At 47.2% G+C, this 21439-nt stretch overlaps 1 protein-coding gene across 3 annotated transcripts; it reads right to left on the bottom strand.

The window, feature by feature from the left end:
* Nucleotides 1–1807: 1807 nt before the first annotated feature.
* Nucleotides 1808–21293, bottom strand: LOC135906416 (glutamate receptor ionotropic, kainate glr-3-like). Of its 3 annotated transcripts, none has more exons than XM_065437796.2 (8): nt 21166–21293; nt 20118–20218; nt 18227–18317; nt 16784–16945; nt 13752–13911; nt 12053–12270; nt 10068–10354; nt 1814–2710 (listed from the first exon to the last, which is right to left on the bottom strand). In XM_065437796.2, the coding sequence occupies exons 1-8, from the start codon at nt 21202–21204 to the stop codon at nt 2488–2490; spliced, it is 1281 nt and encodes a 426-aa protein (XP_065293868.2). In that variant the 5' UTR covers nt 21205–21293; the 3' UTR covers nt 1814–2487. The 3 variants fall into 3 exon arrangements, with proteins under 3 accessions (XP_065293870.2, XP_065293868.2, XP_065293872.2); XM_065437800.2 differs by having other exon boundaries at nt 2493–2710; nt 10068–10265; XM_065437798.2 differs by lacking the exon at nt 16784–16945 and having other exon boundaries at nt 1808–2710.
* Nucleotides 21294–21439: the final 146 nt, after the last annotated feature.

The following is a 21439-nucleotide window of genomic DNA, read 5'->3' as shown; positions in this document are numbered from 1 at the left end:
TCGATCCCCCCTCATGCAAGCCCCTCCAGCTTGAGGCACTGTAAATAAATAAATAAACCACGCAGTGTGGCAGCGATAGACAAGTTATGAGGGAACGTTTATTCATAAAGGAAAGGAAAAAGTGGAGAAGGAAAGGCAGGGAGGTTAACCAGTTTAGCTTTTTTCGCCCAACAGTATACCGTGCTTCCTGTGACCTGAATTTCCTTGCTTTCTGTTCAATTAATTGCTCTGTCAGAAGATTAATACTAGCCGTTACTTCTCCTTTATCATTGCGATAGATCTACGTAGGAGCTATATAGGATTTACCGTTTAGTGAGCTCCACTCACACCATTTCTAGAGCACGTGTTTTGCAATTGTAAAGCAACCGCCATGCCCGCCCCCCCCCCCTCCCCATTTTTTTTTGGTACTTTACCATTTACAAGCAGCGGCAAGCTTAGGACCAAGCAAAAGCAGAAAAATTGCGAGGACAAAAGAATAATTCAAGCTTTTTTCCTTGCTTTCTGTTCAATTAATTGCTCTGTCAGAAGATTAATACTTGCAGTTACTTCTCCTTTATCATTGCGACAGATCTACGAACGAGCTATATAGGATTTACCGTTTAGTGAGCTCCACTCACACCATTTCTAGAGCACGTGTTTTGCAATTGTAAAGCAACCGCCATGCCCCCCCCCCCACCCCATTTTTTAGGTACTTTACCATTTACAAGCAGCGGCAAGCTTAGGACCAAGCAAAAGCAGAAATATTGTGAGGAAAAATGAATAATTCAAGCTTTTTTCCTTGCTTTCTGTTCAATTAATTGCTCTGACAGAAGATTAATGCTAGCAGTTACTTCTCCTTTATCATTGCGATAGATCTACTGACGAGCTATATAGGATTTACCGTTTAGTGAGCTCCACTCACACCATTTCTAGAGCACGTGTTTTGCAATTGTAAAGCAACCGCCATGCCCCCCCCCCCCCCACCCCATTTTTTAGGTACTTTATACCATTTACAAGCAGCGGCAAGCTTAGGACCAAGCAAAAGCAGAAAGATTATGAGGAAAAATGAATAATTCAAGCGCACAAGTGCAAGAACTCGCGATCCTTTCGGCTCCAGAATGTTATAAGCCGATTTGAATCTCGAAACTGTTCCGCCAGGCTTAAGCCGGCCAGATGAGTCGTGAATGCAGCGCGTAGGTTATATACGTGTGTTGCAAGCGCCTTTAATCCCCGCTCCATTTATTTTCTTTCCTAAATCGGCTGCCACTCGATAAGAGCGACTCGGCAAAATTCGTTGCGGTAAGTCGGCGGAGAGCCCGCGCAAGGACGCCGCATTTGGTGCCAGCAAACCAGGCGTGGAGTCGCACGACGCCATTTTCTTTTTAGACTGCTATTGCAAGCGCCTTCAACTGATTTAAGCATTTCATCGAGATTTCAACCAACAGACGATGTGGCCGCAATGTTACGCGGCAGCTGCAGGCGCAGCTGTTTATTGTTCTCGCGGCAAAGAAATCGCAGCCGGTGGTATTATACCGAACTTGTGCGTAATGCCCAGCCGCCCTAACGAGAAAGTTAATTGGCCAAAGCCGGAAAGTCGAGACTATTTTTTAACAGAGAAGTAGGTAGATATTGACGGAGCGTAGTTTGCTCAAAGCGATAAGCTTACGAAGACATACTGTGAGTAGGCGATACCTGTACTCTCTGCGTGGGCAGATGGGCCTTCCTCCAGGAATGGCATTGCCTCCTTTGTTGTGGTCGCCTCAAACAAATTTCTTTGCCTCTCTAAATTTTTTTCCTCATTATTTAGCAGCTGGGAAGTACTAAATACAGCAAGGTCTATCTGTCAGCGCAGTACAAGATAAGTATTGATTTCGTAAATGATAAAAATAATGGTTGATCGAAAAAAAAGGTTGTGAAGAGTAATCTACGTTCAAGAAACATTGTCTTTCATGGCGAGGCTCCTGCTCAGGCTGTGCTCACAGACATTGATTAAAAAATGCGTCCCGACAGAATAGTGAGTTGATGTATGGCCGTCACAGCATAGCTTATTCTGAAGTAGAGAAGGCTGGTTGTTGTGCTAAGCGAGAACCTTACCTGCGGAACTCCTGCTGGTATTCTGAAGGTGGAAATTATATCAGTTTAGTTGTTCATGCAGAGGACTTGTTGTTAATAGCATAGAATCAACACTTTGTCAATAGGTTTGTTCATAGAGAGCGCGTGTGCAGAACAAGCTCCAACTCACTCGCACCAATCCGTGCCGCCGTCAGCGTGTCTCTTCACGTACGTTGTAACTCCTATAATTTATCTTCCATCTTTCGTTCCTCTGTTCCTAAAGCTTCTTTCGAGGCTGACTCGCGATTACGAAACACGTGTTCAGGTGAAAACGAGTTCGATCCAGTTAAGGATATGCAAAGTAGCGTCGCGTCTGTACGCTTCGTGCAATGACCATGCATACCTACAGTGTGCTGCTCTATTCCAGTCACACATGTAGGCCGAATTCAGATTTTCTTATTGGCCGAGCTGGGGCGTGCGGAGACCGCGTCCAACTGCCACCTCGGTGAGGCAGACGACGCAGGCGCAGGCGAGCATGGCCAGCAATAGCTTGATCAAGTCGCTGAAGTCGGCGAACGTCAGCGTTCCGTCACTGGTCGCCTGGCCGCAGCCCTCCCAGTTTCCCGAGGACTCCCTCCACCACTTCTCCAACAGGCCGGAGTCGCGGAGCCAGAGGATTCTGCCAAGCACGGGAGCAAAACGAATGAGTCTGTCAAGTGATTGTCATCCAGAGAAAAAATTATATTCGTTATCAAGACGGCGGCTCCGATTCATTCGTTCGAGTTTCAAGGACACGGAGACCACGACCAAGCGCTTGCTTTCGGCGCAGGCCTACGGCGTCCAAGCTGACGTCATCTAATATTATTGCGATAGCAATGGCACGGACGCTCGATGCGCACTCCGGCTGTCGCGCATTCCCACTCTATGACGCACGCGCAGAACGCGCGTGGAGTTGTATAAAGCGAGGGCCTCCAGAGACGGCGGGCGTCCGTTTGGCTGCAAGAATCGAGAAAGCAAAGTGGGCGCACCGTCAATGCTATATAAGCTGAACCGGCTCGGTGACAGATCAAGGGCGGCGTTCTACCTTCAACTTCTGCCATGAGCGTTCTGCGCAAGCATGCCGTTCCTCCTCAGCTACTAAGTGCATGCGAGCTGAGCGGACAGTCAAGCCAACGTTGTCTAATATTTCGGTGGGCGCCGAGGTCTGTGCGACGCGTGAAACACCAATGGCTTTCTCCTCATCACGCCGGCGTTGTGAGGCGCCTGGCAGGTGCCAGGGCCCTGTTTCCTGTGTTTAGCAGGAGTTGCTTTGCTTGCTGCGTGGCGCAAACATGTCGCACCCGCGCAGGGTTAGGACATCGTCCGCTGAGATGAAGGATGAAGCTTTCTAGTGAAGCACTGCTATTAAGGCGACACATTAAATGTTCACGTGTCTCAGCTGCGGTCATACTTTCAGCACCGCTCTTGGAGCCTAATATGAACTCGCAGTGCAAGCTAAATGCTATCCCATTAAACCTCAGAATCTGCTCTGGCCATTGCACAGCATTTCTGTCAATTTCTTTTGGTCCACGAACTAGAAATGACCAAACCAAGGCAGCAACGATGCCTTCTTTCACAATATACACAGTTTTTAACTAATATATTAAAATGAATTGACTCAATGACGCCAGATGAGATTTCATGCTGAGTATATTCAAATGGTGCACGTTGTACAATAGCAGACGCTTCAAACTGGCACAGGCAAATGAAGAGTGTGGATACCCAATGTAATGCCAACACATTTCTCGGTGTTACCTTCGAACGTATCAAACAAAACGGTGGCCGAGATGCCATAAAGCATAGAGTTTCTTGCTAAAACCTCTGTGCCACAAAAGGCCTGAGACGATGAAAACAACTTACTGCAAGCTAGCACCCTTATCGCTTATGTCGGGAATTATGACCAGCCGTCAGACGGGGTTGCCTCTTTGTTATAACAGTACTTTGCATTATTTCGGGCGCACTACTGTCACACATAGAAAACTGTTCTTTAACGCTGGGTACCGCACATATTTCCCGCCATTTTTGCGCTTGCCATTGTGATAGATGTTCGTTCTGACGCCGTGGTGCTGACCCTACAAAAGCGTTCGACAAGGTACTCCACCAACGTATATTGCTAAAACTTTCTCTTACGAACCTTTACCCGGAGATTTTACGATGGATCGAAGCGTTCCTGACAAGCCAATCTCAGTTGATTACAGTTAACAACCGTGCATCAAACCTTCTACCAGTGACTTCCGGTGTACCGTAAGGGTCTATTCTTGGGCCTCTGCTTTTCTTAATATACAGTAATGACTTACCCCTTCACGTGTCTTGCAAACTTCACTTGTTCGCAGACGACTGCGTCATTTATAGAACATTTACTGGCACATCTAATTAAGACTTACTTCATGAGGACATTAACTGTTTACAGTTATGGTGCAACCGGTGGTTAGTGAAACTTAATCCTAAGAAATGCAACTTGATGGTATTTTCTCATCAGCACGATCCATTTCCTTACAGACACACAATCAATAATATTCCAGTGTGTACTTCGAAGTCTTACATATATACTTAGGTGTCACTGTATCTAACTACTTGGAATCCTGGTACACACACGTCACTAACATTACCTCATCTGCTAACAAATCACCGGGTTTTCTCAAGCTTCATCTAAAACACGCCCCCACACCAGTTAAACTACTGGACTACCTGTCAATAGCCCGACCGAAACTAGAATATGCATCCGCCATATCGAATCCGCAACAACCATATCTCATCAATGCACTCGAAAGCGTTCAAAACCGCGCCTCAAGGTTCATTCATTCTAATTATTCATATGAAGTGAGCATTTCTTACTTTAAAAAATAATTGGATTTAATTCCTCTTTGTACGCACCGGCCCCCATTGCAACCCTCTCAATCTTCAACAAATCTGATCACACCTCGCTTAATCAACCATCGCATATCCTCCCCGCAACCCAAACATCCCATCGTACACGCCACACCTTTCACGCGAGCCACCCTCGCATGCGCACTGCTATTTTTTTGAGCCTCATTCTTTTGCCATGCCGCTACATATGGGAACAACTTGCCCCACCAAATCGCCCCCATTATTTGCCCTTGCGCGTTTATGGAGAGTGCCACTGCACACTTTTCATAATAAAACTGACATGTTAACGCACTTATCTGCTCGTGCAATTTTAGCTTGCATTACTTTGGTCTACGTACTTTTACTGACGAATTTAACACTTCATATTATGTAGTCTGTGTTTTTCCTTTTATTTCTTTCTGTTATTGTTTCTGTGGTCAATTATGGATGATGCAAATTATGTACGGATGTATTCCCACCCCTTATGTGATACCCCTATCAAGGGGTCTTTCAGGTCGTAAAGTGAAGGGAAGCAAGAAACCTTTCACAGTGAAGCTGTATATGTTTCGGTTCAGGTTTTTCTCCGAGTGCGTAAAAGACGTTCACGTAGAACAAGAAGTCGACAGCGCTCCGACGCGCCTGGCGTCGAGCCTTGCCCGCGCGCCGATAACGTCGGACAATAGACGCCGACGTTATGTGCGCGCCTCTTTACCGTGACGTCAACATCGCCGATCGTCGTTATCAGCAGTTGCGTTCCGGTCGTGCTATGCATAGTGTTTCCTAGTTGGAAACTCTATGGTGCTATGGGTAGGACGCGCATTGTGCGCACCGAGGAAAAGCAACGCGCCCTCCAAGAGCGACGGCGTGAGAAGCGGGAATGGCGATGATGATAGCGATCTAAAGAAAGGAAAGACGCTTGATTCTGCAACCCGTGAGGCGGGAATGGCGCGAAGGCTGCGGGAAGCCGCTGACGCCGAGCGCGCCTCGGTCGACGGGCCTGAATTAACCGTCGCGTAGCCGCCTTCCGTCCGACGAAGAAGAGAAGAGTGCCCCGTGAAGATCGCCTTCGCGAACAGCAACCGAAATGGCCACGGCGGCGGCGGAAGGAGACCACCGACAACGAGGGGGCCGCCGACACTGCCCCTCGGGACCCCGAATAATGCGAGGAGGATAGAGTCGGAATTCAATACTAAACACATGTCAATGTACCAACTATACGAATCGGTCATGTATATAAACGTCAAGTATATACTTGACGTTTGCTGAAAAACCTTTCCAGCATCATCGCTGAACCCATGGCCGTCTACCATAGGGACCATAAACGACGATCAATAGGGTAACAAAATAAAATAAAAGATGCTAGAATAACGAAGTCACGTGTGTGCGTCTTCAATCAATATAGTTATCACCGTGTAATCAATCAATATGGTCGTCACTATACACAGCTTTGCTGGTCATCCACCTTCGAAGAGTGGAATGGCACTGAATTTTTTTCTTCCTCCGTGCCCTCTATCGAGGTGCATGGGCCCGCGCATGTAGGTCTCCAGAGACTCGCGGTGCATTTGACTGCGAATGCGACGAATATCCCAGTTGTGGACGCTACATCATGCTCCGCTCAATCGTCTCTGCCGAAGCCAGGGCAGCATCCTGGTATCCGCTGCTTGCCTGAGAGTTGTGCGCATGTGAACTATGCTCGCGGACAACTTTCTGTGGCTATGAAGGAAAAGCCACGGAGGCAAAGCGCGCACATGTGAGAGCGCTTCTGAAAAGAGTCCCACGTTTTCATCCACATTAGTTTAAGCCGGGGAAGAGAAAACATACAGACCTTATTAACAACAGAATAATAAGACAAAACACACCACTGAATGTAAAAGCTTTATTTTGCGGCTTTTCCCTTCCGCGTCTGGGCAAACGAGAAACCGTCGCAAGTGGAAGCTGCGTCAATTCACCGTCTGTTCCGAGCATTCAAAAGCACTGTCAGACGCTGGCGGACTACATGGCGTGGTAACATATGTGCAGAAGCTCCGCCCTCCGTAGCCTTCCCTTCATAACCACAGAGAGTTGTCCGCGAGCATAGTGTTCGCACTGGGCCTCTGCGTTTATCCGTCACTGGCAGTCCTGGACTGTTTGGGACTGTTGACCTCCATTCTGTTTTCACGTGCAGCTTCGGAAGCTCCTCCCATCAGACCGAAAACTGCCAGAATCGCGTTAGTTTTGCACGTAATGGAACTCCCGGGCTGCTCGCCGTCTCTCGGAGCTGTCGGCAGGTTTTTGCTTGAACCAGTGGGCCCCTTCGATTATGCCGACCCGGCGTGTCTGCAAAGTGACTGCGACTTCCGATCTGACTAGCCCTGACAGAAGGATGCGTCACAGTCACGTGACCCTGATGCAAGGGACTGTCCGAGGTTCCACTCGAAAGCATCGTGATCGGAAGTCGCTCTCCTGGCTACCGTCGTCTGCTAGTGACTACTCGAACATTGCCCCACTACTCAACAAATTCGTTAGCGTCACCTCCGAGATGATGCAGTCACGGAGGCCCTGTCGTCAAACCACGATAAAGCTTGCGCAATGGAGTCGCATCCTGCACTCATTCATTATGGTTGCAATGCATAGTTTACATCACGCTCTCACTGTTCGTGCTACTTAGTGGATATAATTAAGCTAGCTTATTACCTGCAAAATTTAAGCCGGATTCCCAGACCAACGTCTGCGAAATCACGACCTTACCACGTCGTACTGTGCAGAGTACTGGACCAGTTGGACAATCGTCCATTATCAGAACTCAAAGCTTTAGGTTAGTGCTCCGAAAAAACATCCGCGTTGAAGGTCCTACTCGCATTATTAAGGTTCCTGCGGTCTACGCGGCTTCACGATAAACATTAAGAACGCCGCCCCCTACAGCTCTATAGTGTAGGCGCTTTGTTCGTGCTCATCTCTTTCTCTCCATCTCCCCCTTCCACTCTCTTTCTCTTTTTATCCCCCTCAACCCTTCCCCACGTGCAGGGTAGCCAACCGAAACTACCTCTGGCTAACCTCCCTGCCTTTCTCTGTATTCTTTTCTCTCCTCTACAATCATGCGCTAGCTTGCTAAAGTGCTGGGCTGCGTCAGACGTCGATAAATGTATACAAACAATGTTTGTTCCTTCACTTGCTTTTATAGCAACTGCTGGGCTGCTAAGCACGAGGTCGCGGGATCGCATCTCGGCCACGGCGGCCACATTTCGATGGGGGCGAAATGCGAAAACACCCATGTACTTAAATTTAGGTGCACAATAAAGAACGTCAGGTTGTCAAAATTATTCCGGAGTACCCCACTACGGCGTGCGGCATAATCACATCATATTTTATATTTTCTATCAGCTTCGTCGGCGAGATAGTTGACAGAAATATCACAATGACTCAGCAGCCACTGAATCTGGATGTTTTATTCTTTTGCGATCACCAAATGGAGCGTTGCTCGTATTCCCGACACAAGTTGTTCGCTGAGCCTGCAATGAATAGCCGACAAATGACACTGTAAGGTCGTTTTTGAGACGCAGAATATTGCCCACCGATTAGCCGGTTGTTGGTTAATATAATCAATGGTGCCTCGGAGGGCAATAAGCTCTGAAACCTTCGATTTTGTGACGTTAGAAATCTCTTACCTTATGCTCATTGACTGTGACAGGATAAACACTGCGCTGGTGGATCTGGTCTGAGTGGAAGAACCATTCGTGTATATGTGAACTTGGTCAAAGTAAATAGCGTGCAAGCAATTCAAAGTTGCTTGGTTCAAGGCAATGGCAGTGAGGTCAACCTTCTTTCGTGTCCTTGGGACACGATAGAAGGTTGAGTTCCGGTTGTCATAGGCACTAAAAGGTTGACGATGAACGGGGCGAAGGTGTGAAGCCCGAAGGCAGGGAAGCACGATGAATGTTGACGACGGTGGTGAATGACGCCTCTGGTCGTCGTTCTGTCATACACCTCGCTAATGAATCAGCTTTTGTGGGTTAGCTACGAGTCACTACGAACATACACTGGTAGCCAGGAGAGTGACTTCCGGGGGCCAAAGTACCTCCGCGTTCAAGCAACACCTCCTAGAACCATTTTTTCAACCTCGGACAGTTTCCGGCAGCTAGGTGACGTGAGCTGTGACGTAGTACGTGCCCTTCTGTCAGAACTGGTCACAGCGGAAGCAGCGAACGGTTTGCGGATAGTCCTGGACTGCATATTTGGAGAAGCCCACAGAGCAGTCACGTACGTGGCACGCCGTCGTAAAGGTCAAGCTAAATCTACCTAATCCTTTATATGGGCTCTCAAAAACGCCAACGGCTTTCCTTCAGTCTCATCTCGTGCACGACGGAGGGGCCACCCCTGCAACACTGCAGGAGATGCTCATCACCGCGTCAGCGTTGCGATACGCCTGGTATCTGTCAGGGCTAGAGTGCCTAAATGTCCTCCTCGCCCACCGCTACGTACAGGTTGGAGACAACCATGGCGTCGCGAATGGCGGATGCATACAAGCGGCGGCAACGCGTCCCTGCGGCGTCCGCCGAAGGCGTCTACTACGTCGTCCGCCATTCGCGTGCCCAAGGCCATAGTAGACGCCGCGGTTGTCTCCACCAGATCTGTATTTAGTGGCGGGCGACGATAACATCGAGGCAGCCTGGACAGGGCGCTCTTCCTCTGCGCAGCAGCAGTTGGTGCACGTGCTGCGTCGTGCCAACACGTCGCCTCCGCCTATATTTAGAACACCGTCCGAGGAGTTCTAGCACAACGCAAAATCTTGCTATCGCCGTTTTCGGGCGAGACTAACACAATTTTTTTATTTAAATGAAAATTGATAGAGTAGCTCTTGATGCTGTTTCCTGGCGATGGCTGCACCTTTTCACCTGGATAATAATATACGACAGAACATGCGAAAATGTATAAAGTCCTGTAGCCTCTGTGAGGTGGTACTCAAATATGGCGGAAGAAGACGTATCTGCATTAAGGGTAAAAGTCACTCGAAAAACTTCAGCTGGAACAAAGTCCGCGGGTGTCTCGGTCGCACAAGTTTGTTTCAAATGCACGAACGAAGCCCACACAAGGGCACACGGTGTGGGGTGGAGTCGGTGTTCGCGCGGTGTGCATAAGCAAAGCTTCTCTGAAGACGTCGACATGACGCTCACCGCTTGTTGATGAAGTCTCTGAGGGTGGCGGGCATTCGCTTGTTGAGGTAGAAGACCGAGTTGAACTCGAACGTGGGCACCCGGCCCACGTAGAACTCGCCCTCGCTGGAGTTGGCGCATACCTCGTTCGCCCGCTCGGCCAGCGTTGGGCGGCTCAGGATGAGCACCGCCTTGCCGCGTATGATCTCTCGCATCGAGCTGTCGGACAGGACGACGGCAGGGGGCAGGTCGGACTTGAACTTTTGCATCATTCTCCACACTTTCTGGTAGTACGGATCCCTGGAGTACTACTTCGAGAAAGCCAGAAAATGCAGGAGTGCACTCATTAATGCGTATTTTGTTTTCGTTCATTGCTACGCTGCAACCTAGGCACGAAACTGAAAATGCTCTGTTGGATGTACCATGAAACTAACCGTACTTAACATAGCCTGACCTCACGTAACCTTACCCAATCTATCCTTACGCAAACTAACCTAACCTAACCGAGCCTTGCCTAGCTTAACATAACCTTGTCTTAACGAACATAACCTTACCTAACCTCACCTAACCTTGTCTACCCTTACCTTACTCAACAGGTCAAACACAAACATCTGCATAGTGCACAGCCGTCCGAGTTTATCATATCCACTGCAGGCACAGGAGCTTAACAAGACCAAAAGGCACGCCATCCTCGTTCTAAACCGGCAGATAGCGGATTGCATGCGGACTTTGTGGTAACTCAATTTTCAAGGTTCTCTGTAAGATATCCCAAAGAAACAACCCACTCCAGCGATCTAAAAACAAGTGTTCAATTGTCCCGGTTATTTCGCACAATAAATAATGAGTATCCCACGAAACAAATAAACCCCTATCCTCTAAGCATTTTTTAACCGGTAAGCTTCTTGTACACAGCTTAAAAAAAGCTGTTTAACCCCTGGCGCTGCCAGCATTTTTTTAGCGCGTTTCATAACGCACATACACTCCTCTCGCGCCAAGGCAGAATAACTCTTTGAAGCGGTTTTGGCGCGTGCATCATGTGACAGCTCGTGCTTTGAGGCACTGTGTCAGACTGCTCCGTCTTCGCGATTAACTTGCACTGCCCAGCACTCTGCTCGTAGCGAAGGAGAGTGCTGTGCGATGCATTTCGAATTAACTGTGCCACGTTAATCTACTGCCTTCATGATCGACTCATGCCGATCGCGCTTTAACATTTGTTTGCCGAAGTGCCACCGCGTCGTTCTAACGTAGAGCCCGTGACATATACATTGGGTCGCACGGTTGTATAACACTTGTATACAATCCGTGTTTCTCTCCCCTACCGCCCGTCCAGTACGTATGCAGATCCCAACAATTGGCATGTCGTATAAACTTCCACCGAGCGGCTGCTGCAGGAAACACGTGGTCGCGGTCACACGATGGTGAGATTGAATGAATCCTGGAGAGGTTTGCCTGGAGACAGCGGTCGTATGGTCGTCGCCACTGTCGTCGTCTTGCTGCTATCGTCCCAGACACGTACGCTCGCGTCATGCACACTACTCGATTTACATAAGCACTTTGGGTCCACCTGGAAACTCTTTGCGGAACCCCAAACAACGCCGCATGGCCAGCTACCTGCAAAGTGCTTCGCATAACATCAATTCCCACATTGCCTGAGATCTGTAATATTTATTTATTTATTTGTTTGTTTGTTTGTTTGTTTGTTTGTTTGTTTGTTTGTTTGTTTGTTTGTTTGTTTGTTTGTTTGTTTGTTTGAGGGGGAGGGGGAGGGGGCATTCTTTTGAAGTAGCCATGATCTCTATCGGCTCCTGCATCGTTATTCTTTAGTTCTTGTAATTTTAGCTCTTGTAAGCGCAGAGGGTATGGCGCGCTACTTCAGGTACGTCGCAACAACAACAGTTGGAAGAGCCGGCACGCTCAAGTGGACGCATCTAACTTTTTTTTATAAATGGCACACCTAATCGTAGTACGTGACCGATGCGCAAATAACGCAACCCCTCCGGTCTCACCCTGATGGAGGAGACTACAGCGCTTCCTGCCGGAGCGTACGGCTTCATGGTGGGCCTCTCGGACAGGTCCTTGAGGCTGTCGATGCGGTCGGCCTCCTGGCGCACCATCAGCATGGCCTTCATCTGGCCCGCGAAGGCCGTAGTCAGGATGATCACCACGAGCCAGTAGGCGCCGACCAGAATGCGCGCAGAGATCCGGCTGGGCACCACCGGCGACGCTGCGGGGGGTGTTCTCAGTGCGGACAACAGCGTGCAGCCCGTAGTCACCAAGTTTTGAAGTTGAGAGTATGACGGAAGCCCGTCTGGTCGGGATGATGCATACTTAAAAGGAAGAGGTCTGGACACCGACCAAAAATGGTTTAAAAGAGTTATTTACATTGATTGTGTTGATTGCGTTATTTACGTTGTTGATTAGATTGTGAACAAGGCTCCCGTGGGGGAGCCGAAACGTAAATAACTCTTTTAAACCATTTTTGGTCGGTGTCCAGACCTCTTCCTTTTAAGTATTCACCAAGTTTTTTGTTAGAATTTAAACGTTTTTGAAAATCACGTGGTCAGCTTCGCTATAATAATATGCCCGACATCAGGACTGGCTATCTCCTGCTCTTATGCTAGAATTTTTCGTAAGAGAAAATTTCGGCCAATCTTGATGCTGTACATACAGGGTGTCCCAGCTAACTTCAGCCAGAGTCTAAAAACATGCGAATGCCACGTAGCTGGACGAAAGCAAGGTGATGTAGTTTGCCGTCGCTTGGAGATGCTCAAATTATCTTTTTATTCTACCTAATTGCATAATTAGCCATAATTAATTAATCAAATTCTCAAATATTATAGTTAGATTAAAAGTGTCGAGAAAATTGCAGAGCGACATGAAAAACTCCCGGTACAGCTTTCTGTTGCTCAATACGTGCTACATGAAAGATTTTTTTCGAACGGGAAAGAAGCCTGCGAACACACGCAAAGTGCCTCGAGCGGCCAGCCGCGCGGCAATTTCGCGTGCATTTGTGGGCTTCTATCACGCTCAGAAAAACACTTTTGTGTAGCTCGTGTTGAGCAACAGAAAGTTGTATCTGGACTTTTTCATTTCGCTCTACAATTTTCTCGTTGACACTATTAATCTAATTAGAATATTTGATGAGTTGATTAATTAATTAATACTAGTTATGCTATATGTTTTCTGTATATTTGTGTATGTTTCTGAGGCTATCATGAAACAGTTGGCAATTTGCCTCTACACGTTCTTTTTTTTTCTGTCCCTTTTCACGAAATGTATTTCGCGCCACAATCAAGTATGCATAGGAAATGGTACAATTCACTTGGTAGTGAACGACGGGCCAGTTAATAACAGTTTTGGTAGCAGCAACAAAAACAAGAAGAAAAAGAAGGAAGGAACGGTAGGAGGAACAACCAGGCGTGAGTACCTTTTCTACACATTAAGGCATACACTTACACACTTGCGCCAGGCGAAAAAAAAACGGAAACAGTGAGAATGATAGATGCATTAGCATTGCGAACACGTAGGACTTCCCATTACGCCTACATATAGCCGGTCACCGAGGACAGTAAATTTAATAAAGTGTTGTAATGCCCGCGTCATTTCCTGGGCCTATGTAGGAACGATAATGGAAAAAGATTATCCTTGCGCTTCGACTACAGAACGGCAGAGGCAAAAGAAACTGTTGGTGCTTAGTGTTCCCACCTTCCAGCAAAGTGCTCTCGACGAAGGCCCACAGGCGACCGAGGAAGTTGCCGACGTGGTCGAATAGTCCATTCTTGTTGTCGAGTCGGAAGTGAATGTAGTCGCCGACAGACCATACGACGGCAGACATGAGAAAACCGCAAAAGGCGAGCAGCCAAACCTGCCAGAGAAGTAGGACAGCGCGTTGAGTGTATATAGCTTTTAGAAACTTCGGCACGTGAAAGGTGCTTTGCAAAACGTTTGATGAATCGGGGCGCTCATGTGCTGGAAAAAAGAAAAGTAGTATAAAAGGTAAGTAGTAAGAAATGTAAGTATAGAGTAATCAAAAGTATTAGTAAAGTTACGCACACAAATCGCCCATTCATTTGAAGCGAGGCTGAACATATTTGAGATCTTCAGTTGGCGACACCGATATGCAACAAGGAACCGGAGTGTCGATTGTAACATCTTCTCATACTGTGTACAACTGTAATCTGTTACCAATGTTCTTGAAATTCACTACTCTTCTCGGGCGACAAAAAAAGAAAGTATACATCCGATAACATACATGGCCTCCCAACATGCCGATACCAACACTGCTGCTGCAGTAGGCAGTTTTGATACCAGTGTTCTAAAGCAGCAACACTGCAGATTCAGGTTTTATTTGTACATAACAATGTCCAGAAGCTCCAGGGCTGTAAAGGCAAACGAAAATGCGTGACGAAGTCCTGCGCCCCTGTGACGCGCTCAGCATGGTGACACATGGGAAACACAAAATCGCGGAAACGTAGGTAGCATGCTATGCGAACAAAATTACGCGGATCTGCCATCTCTTTTTTTATATGTTGTAATATGACTGCTCCTTGCATGCTGGAGGGCTGCTTCCTTCGATACCCAAACAGAGGTTACCCGGGATGTGTTATATCTCGGTTTTTCGTAGTTAATCGTTATACTAATGACCTCATCATGTCTGCTAGAGAACTGCCTTATGTGGTGGATTCTATCATAGTTTGTTGCTTCTCAGGCGCCGCGCAAGAATGGCTCAAGTATTCAAGCTTCACGCTAAATTTTGTTTTTGATCTTTTTCATGTATTGCATGAAAATTTACAGCTGTCCACATTTCCTGATCGAAGGGAAGAAATAGCACGAAACTTCATCTACGTGAGCCGACTGAGGTCAGGAGTGACTGCAACACCGAGCTTCGGTACGATGGTTCACCGAGCACATCTTTAAGCGTCAGCATTGCAATGCTTATCCGTGGCTTTACGTGTTCTTTATCAAACTCTTGCATAATCCTTTGCTAATCTGCCTTAATTTATTCCTCCACCACGTGTAGTTACTTGTCGAAGTCTAGTTACGTTACTGCAGGAGTGTGCTGATCTGGACTGGCTGCTACATCGTTAAGGCGGGAACAAACAGCGCTTGGACGGGACGAAGTCAGGATGACAGAGCAAAGAGCACGCGAGATCCGCGAAGTGTTTTCTGCCCAATCGCATCGAAACTCCTGCGTCAGTGTGTCCACTATTTCTCTGCATATCTGTGAGATTAACTTTTTGTTAAGAACGTGACAGCCTGCTTGACGACGCCCGTGATGTGATGATTTCATTTCTTTGCCGGCGCAGATACCGGTTTTTTTGTTGTTCTGCGTTGATTGAGCCTGTACTTTGTACATATTGCATTCCCCGCACTAAACCAGTGGTTGTTAGTTCAGCGCCTTGCCCGTCATCCTAACTTAGTCCTTCCCTCCTCTCTAGCCCTGTGATCTTTGTTTTCCCCTTTCCCATTCCCCCGGTGTAGGGTAGCCAACCGGTCGTTATTCTGTTTAACCTCCCTGCCTTCTACTTTTCTCTTTCCTCCTCCTCCGAGTCCCGTCCAAGCGCTGTTTGTTCCCGTCCTAATTTACTCCATGTTACTATCAAACCGCACTCTCGCAAGCGATCATTGTGAATGAGCAGCGCAATGTTAACACAAGAGCGTTCAATTTCCATCAGTAGACCTTTTTACGGGTCGTGCGAGCATTTGAGAGCAATGCGATGACGTGAATGGGATGTGAACTTGAGTGGAACATATGCGTTCCGAACGAGCTGCACAGCAGGCACCTTCAAACAGCAATCGAACCGATGCGCTGCACCGCGACCGTAGATAGACCAGCTTATTTTGAACGCCTATCCCCACCTGGTGGTAGGTGAAAGAAATTATCCGCAGTGGCGTTCTCTTTCACCGCGGTTAGATTTAAGTCTGTTGTCAGCTTATCGTTAGTGCTTGCAACGTCTTTCTCTTCCCCCCCCCCCCCCACCCCTTTTACTTTCCAGTAAATTGAAGAATGCAGCATGATCAAGAACATAATCTTTTATCTCTGTCTCCAGCGATACCGATATCACGATTACAATGTTCTATTCGGTAACTTGAGCGTTCGGGGTGGTGTCACATAGTGTCCCAACATCTGACCTAGTGATCTCGAACTATTAGGCTCCGCGCCAACAGATCCCAAAGAAAGTCGCTTACCCGTTCCCTATTGCTATGTGTAGTTTCTCGCGAACACGATTGCGTTAAGATGCGCGGCCTATAGCCTACCAATTACACAGCCAATCTGGGCGACCGGTGTTGAGTTCCGTGTACTTCCTTGAGTTATTGGCAGCTAAGTGATAGGATAGCACGAGCACGAGTCCCTAAAAGAAAATTATTAGGCATATTTTATGCATTTTCTGGCAATTCCTTGCGGTTTCGCAAATATAGCCATGGACTAGCTTTTAATTTCACGTGCATGTACGCTGCTCGATGGTCAAGCAGGTATGATATTCACGTACGCCGTAGGACGCGTGAGTCCACGCACATTATAGCTTGTGTCTATAACTTCCTCGTTGCAGGTACTCGCGTCTATAACTTCCTCGTTGCTTGCTTTATCATTTCATTGCTGCTAAAGCGTATATCAAGCCAAGAATACATTTGTTTTCTCGCTTATTTGTTATATCCATTGCGCAAATGTTTGAGCATGTGCGTGTGTGTCTGTGTTTGTGTGTCACATGTTCTTTTATCGCACGTGCCCTTCTCACCTCCCAGGGGAAGATTTGTATGATGCCGAGTATGTTGCTCTCGTGGCTAGACTGGCGACCGGCGAGAATCATGATCTCGATGGGAAGGATCGTCTCCGACTCTACCGCGACATCCTTCTTCTCGCTCGTGGGATTGATCACAGACAGCGCCAAATCGGCCTCCTGTCAAAAAATACGAAATAAAAGTGTGCCTGAAGAGGAAGAAATTGGAATCGATGCGGGCAGCAAGAGTGAACACGATGTTTTGCTGGCGACATTTCCGTAGATAAGGGAACCACTAACGCACAAAGGCTGCGTGACTGAAGCTTTAGAAATTATATATAGGGTCCGCGATGTATTTATGCACACCAGAAGGTGGCTGAATTATTAAACTTAACAGTATATAGCTTTAGAAGTTTGGATAGACTCCTGCTCAACATCGCACTTGTCCCTATACTGATTTCATGACCTCATGCACTAAACAGGCAGATGGTGTTCTGGAATGCAACCACTTGCTCGAATTGAAGAAAGTCAAAAGGTTGAAGAAAGTATAAAGGAATTTTATGGCATGTTATGCCATAAAATTCGAAACAATTGTGTTAACTTGTAGCGTTGCGTCGCCATGTAGTGTGTCGCGGCACTTCTCCTTTTCTTTCGTCCTTACCACGTGTAAGATTCTCAACTTCAAAATTTCCATAATGACATCAACAGTGACGTAGATAGTCGTCGCCGGCAAACTGATTTAGTTTAATTGATGGTGTGGCGAAGGGGCAGACAGGTGCTTCCATCAAACTGGCTAACTCGTATTTACGTCACCACAAAACAACATCAACCACGTGGAAACGTGCATCCTGTCATGGACACGTTTGTATCTACACTTCTCTTTGATTTTGTGAATATGCTTTGAGAACTGCAACTGCAAAGGAAGAAAAGGTTGCGTGCATTTTGCTGGCACACCATTTCCGAAATGACAGTCATCAAATATGTACAACCCCTTTCAGATTCTACTTCGCCTAGTACGTTCTTTGAAAGGGGTTTTGTAGCCGTGTGTCCACTACACTGTGGGGCCTATATTCACAAAATGCTCTTGAACTAGAATTGCTTCTCAATGCAGAGGCCAGCCAAACATGATGCTCGGCTCAGTATTAGTAAAGGCCACTGACCTCAGAAAGGCCTCAGAAAGGCTGGCCTTTCTGAGGCACCTTATCCCTGTTTGCAAACTTTATACCACAGTGCGCTATTCCATCTGTCAGCGCCTTCCTTGTTTTTTGGACTGTTTCGTCTCTCGTGATTCTCCTATATTGGCCGTGCCGATATCGCTGCCTTGGCCAATCTAGGCCAATCGCGTGAGGCGAAACCGAACGTCGGCTTTTCGAGCGCGTACAAGATAGCGGCCCATACGTCACCAAATATTTCAGGCTGAAAGCGAATAAGTATTGATAGAAAGCCACTCCAACGCCTCACATCACGCTGCAGCATTCCGAGCACTCCGGTCCAGTTTCCATCCGGCTTCAGTAGTCCCCAAAAGGAGTCCAAAGGAAATGTTATGGTGTAGCTGGAAGAAACAAAAGTACGCCATGATACATTCGTCAACTTTGCCAATTCCAAATCGGACATGTTTATTTTTCTTTTTTTCTACAAACGAGCACTGCAGCGAGAAAATAACGAGAATAAAAGTAAACGAAAAATAAAATAAAAGAAAATAAGTTTTAGTTTTTAAGGTTGCCTAGGAGACGACATGTTATAAAAACAACGAACTTAATTCCATGCAATTTTGTACATCAGCCGCCATTTTACCGTGAACGGGCAATGACAGAAAGAGAAATCGAGAAAAAGCAAAAATGTTAAAAAGAAAAATGCTGCAGAAAGACTGGAATCTATATACAGCGAAGCGTTGTATGAGTGCATAAGGGGTCGAAACATGAGTTTGTATTTATTGAATGTCCGCACAAAGTGACACGGAAGGCTTTATTCAGGCATTGTAGAGAGGCTAATGCAATGCCGCCGCGCGCTAGCGTGTATGGATTGATGGATGGATGCTATGAGTGTCCCCTTTGAAACGGGCGGTGGGTTGCGCCATCAAGCTCTCGCCATTATATTGCCTAATGTCGTACCTATATTTTTAAAAAAACATAGAATTCCCAGCATTAAATTTTCTCAACCACTATTGCGAACCTTGTTTTTGTACTCCTCCGTTGTGCGTGATCTCCCTATTTTTTAACCCCCAAACTTCCAATCGCCTTTTACTAATATCTATTGCGGACATATTTACTTTCCCCCTGCTATCGCTGAACCCAGGGGCTTCAAGGATGCCAGAGGAGCCTAAAGCGACCTCTGGGCAGATATCTTCGCATTCTAATAAAACATGTTCCATCATTTCCTTAGCTTTACCACAGCAAGTACATGTTTCTTCCTTGTTGCGCCTTGCTTTATAAGTACGCGTTCTAAGGCGTCCTGATCTGCTTCTAAGAGTAAAGAGCTTCCGTTTGAGCCACGCGGTGGTGATGATGATGATGATTTATTGGCATCCGCTTTGAAACAGGGCGGGTACAAATCGTCACCTAGCCTAGACACCACCACATACATAGCACGAGGCCTGTTTCCTCCGATCCATGACGTCATGCTACTGGCCCGAAATTTCGATTGCCAAAGCTGGCGTGACAAAAGCGGTGACGTCAAAATCACCGCAGCTTACTCGGGAGCACACCCATTAGATTCTATCGCAGTCAGGTCAGTAGCATGACGTCATGGATTTGAGTAAACAGGCCTTGTCCTATCTAGGTGGTGTTGGCCTGGGTGGATGTGATGGACGGATGCCCGGATGCGAGCGTCATCTGGTGCTGGTGCAAGAAACCCAGCGGCGATGACGCGCGTGTCCTCCGCTGTGATTGGTTGGCCTATTCGGCGAGAGAACAGCCATGCCGTAGAGAAAAGCTTCGCTTTCGGAACGTCCAGATTGCTACTTCGAACGGAAGGAACGGGAAGAGGAATTTAAAGAGATAGGAAAGGATGCAGATGAAACAGAAAAAACGGACATCTGTGCACAAACTTTTAAGCAAGCGCCGTACCTGGCTTTAGTGCGTACGTCCGTTATGACCACGGTTCTAATATATTTTTTTTCCGACGGTGGCCGTTTTTCCGGTATATCGAGTGTGGTACACAGACCTGCTTCTCCGTGTTATAACCTGGGCAGTTAATGTTGTAAATGCAGTTCTGTGTATTTGCCAACAGGAAAAGAGGAAGCACGACGTTTTTTATGGCGGGCACACCGATGTGTCTCTTTAGTGCCTTTATAATGCTCGCTCTGCGATCACAGCACGGCAATAAAGAATTGTGTACAGATCAACAAGCTCACTTTGTCTTCAACGATCGCGTTATAGCTGCAAGAATTTCTCCGCATATGCCCTTGACAGGAACGTTGAATCCTTGTTCAGTGATGACGTGGTAGGGAGGATACTGTGTAAAAAAAAAGAAAGCAAATGTCACAGTTGTCCATAAATTTTTTTGTCCCACAGTAAATGTGACAGTATCAACGAAAGCTGCACCTAAATAGCGCAAATCAACTAAACACTGCAAAACAATGTTCGAATCCGGAGCGAGTTATTAGCGGGAAATGTGCTCGCACATCTCCATGCAGTTTTACCCGCGGAAAATATTCGCGACTGTGTGCAAACAACTTTTCTTCGGATAACCTATACTTTCTGCGGAGCTGCTCACTCTCTCCCTATTTTCCTCTTTCTATTCCCTTTTCCCCCACCCCCAGTGTAGCGTAGCAAACCGGGTGCCCGATATGGCTGACCTTCCTGCCTTTCCTGTCCTTGCTCACTCTCTCACCTCTGTAGTCTGAAATTTCTTGCCGTTTGAATTTACAAAAATTGTGGTCAGCCCCGTAATGCACATTCCCAGCCCGAGATCGCGCAGCAATGCGATGCTACTGGTGATCGGACAAACCGTGATGTTGTAGTTGGCTGCTGCGTCAATTTTAGGAAGAGAACTTCCCAGGCTTTCAACACCAGCTTCGTAGTTAGAGCAATGACACTACAATTCTCACTTCATCACCACTGACTTCAGTGTGCTGAGCCTTTGGAAACGAGACTATCGCGTCGTACTTTATCGGCCTTTCAGCGCAGTAACAAGCTATTGGTCCCAAGTCGAAGTATGCGTACGTGGTCGCAGTGCATCTCTAGTTTTCAACGTACGCTTGACGAAGAGACATTGATTCTTTATGAAACCCTAACAGTGTGCGTCGCTTCTAGTCCCGCGCACGATCAGAACGTTCGAGAGAGCGAAGGAGAAAGACCAGCGATAAGAAAAAATAAAATACAAGGCAATGATGCTGACCAGAAAAAGCGTCTTTTTAACGTGTGGTAAAAGATAGGTGAGAAAATATTAGAGGTACTTACGTTGAAACTGCTCACTCGCAACAAGTGGTCCGCAGCCATTGGTAACAAGCTTACCGCAAACTTTGTCAAACGTCGTCCGCTACCTTCTGTCCTGGGCGTCGTCAGGTCGGCTAGCGAATGTGTGTGAGTGGTTACTTCGCGTATATATGGGCTGAAGCTCTCGACAGTCCATGCATACGTTTTTGCGTGGTCGCTCTAATTCGCTTTTGCGCATGTCATTAAGGCACAGATGCGAATCGCTACTGACATACATGCACACCGCGCGTGTACACCA

The sequence above is a fragment of the Dermacentor albipictus genome, chromosome 5, assembly GCF_038994185.2.
Source record: "Dermacentor albipictus isolate Rhodes 1998 colony chromosome 5, USDA_Dalb.pri_finalv2, whole genome shotgun sequence".
In the NCBI taxonomy this organism is placed as follows: domain Eukaryota; kingdom Metazoa; phylum Arthropoda; class Arachnida; order Ixodida; family Ixodidae; genus Dermacentor; species Dermacentor albipictus.
The sequence above is the reverse complement of the archived record's forward strand: the minus strand, read 5'-3'. Positions and strand labels throughout refer to the sequence as shown.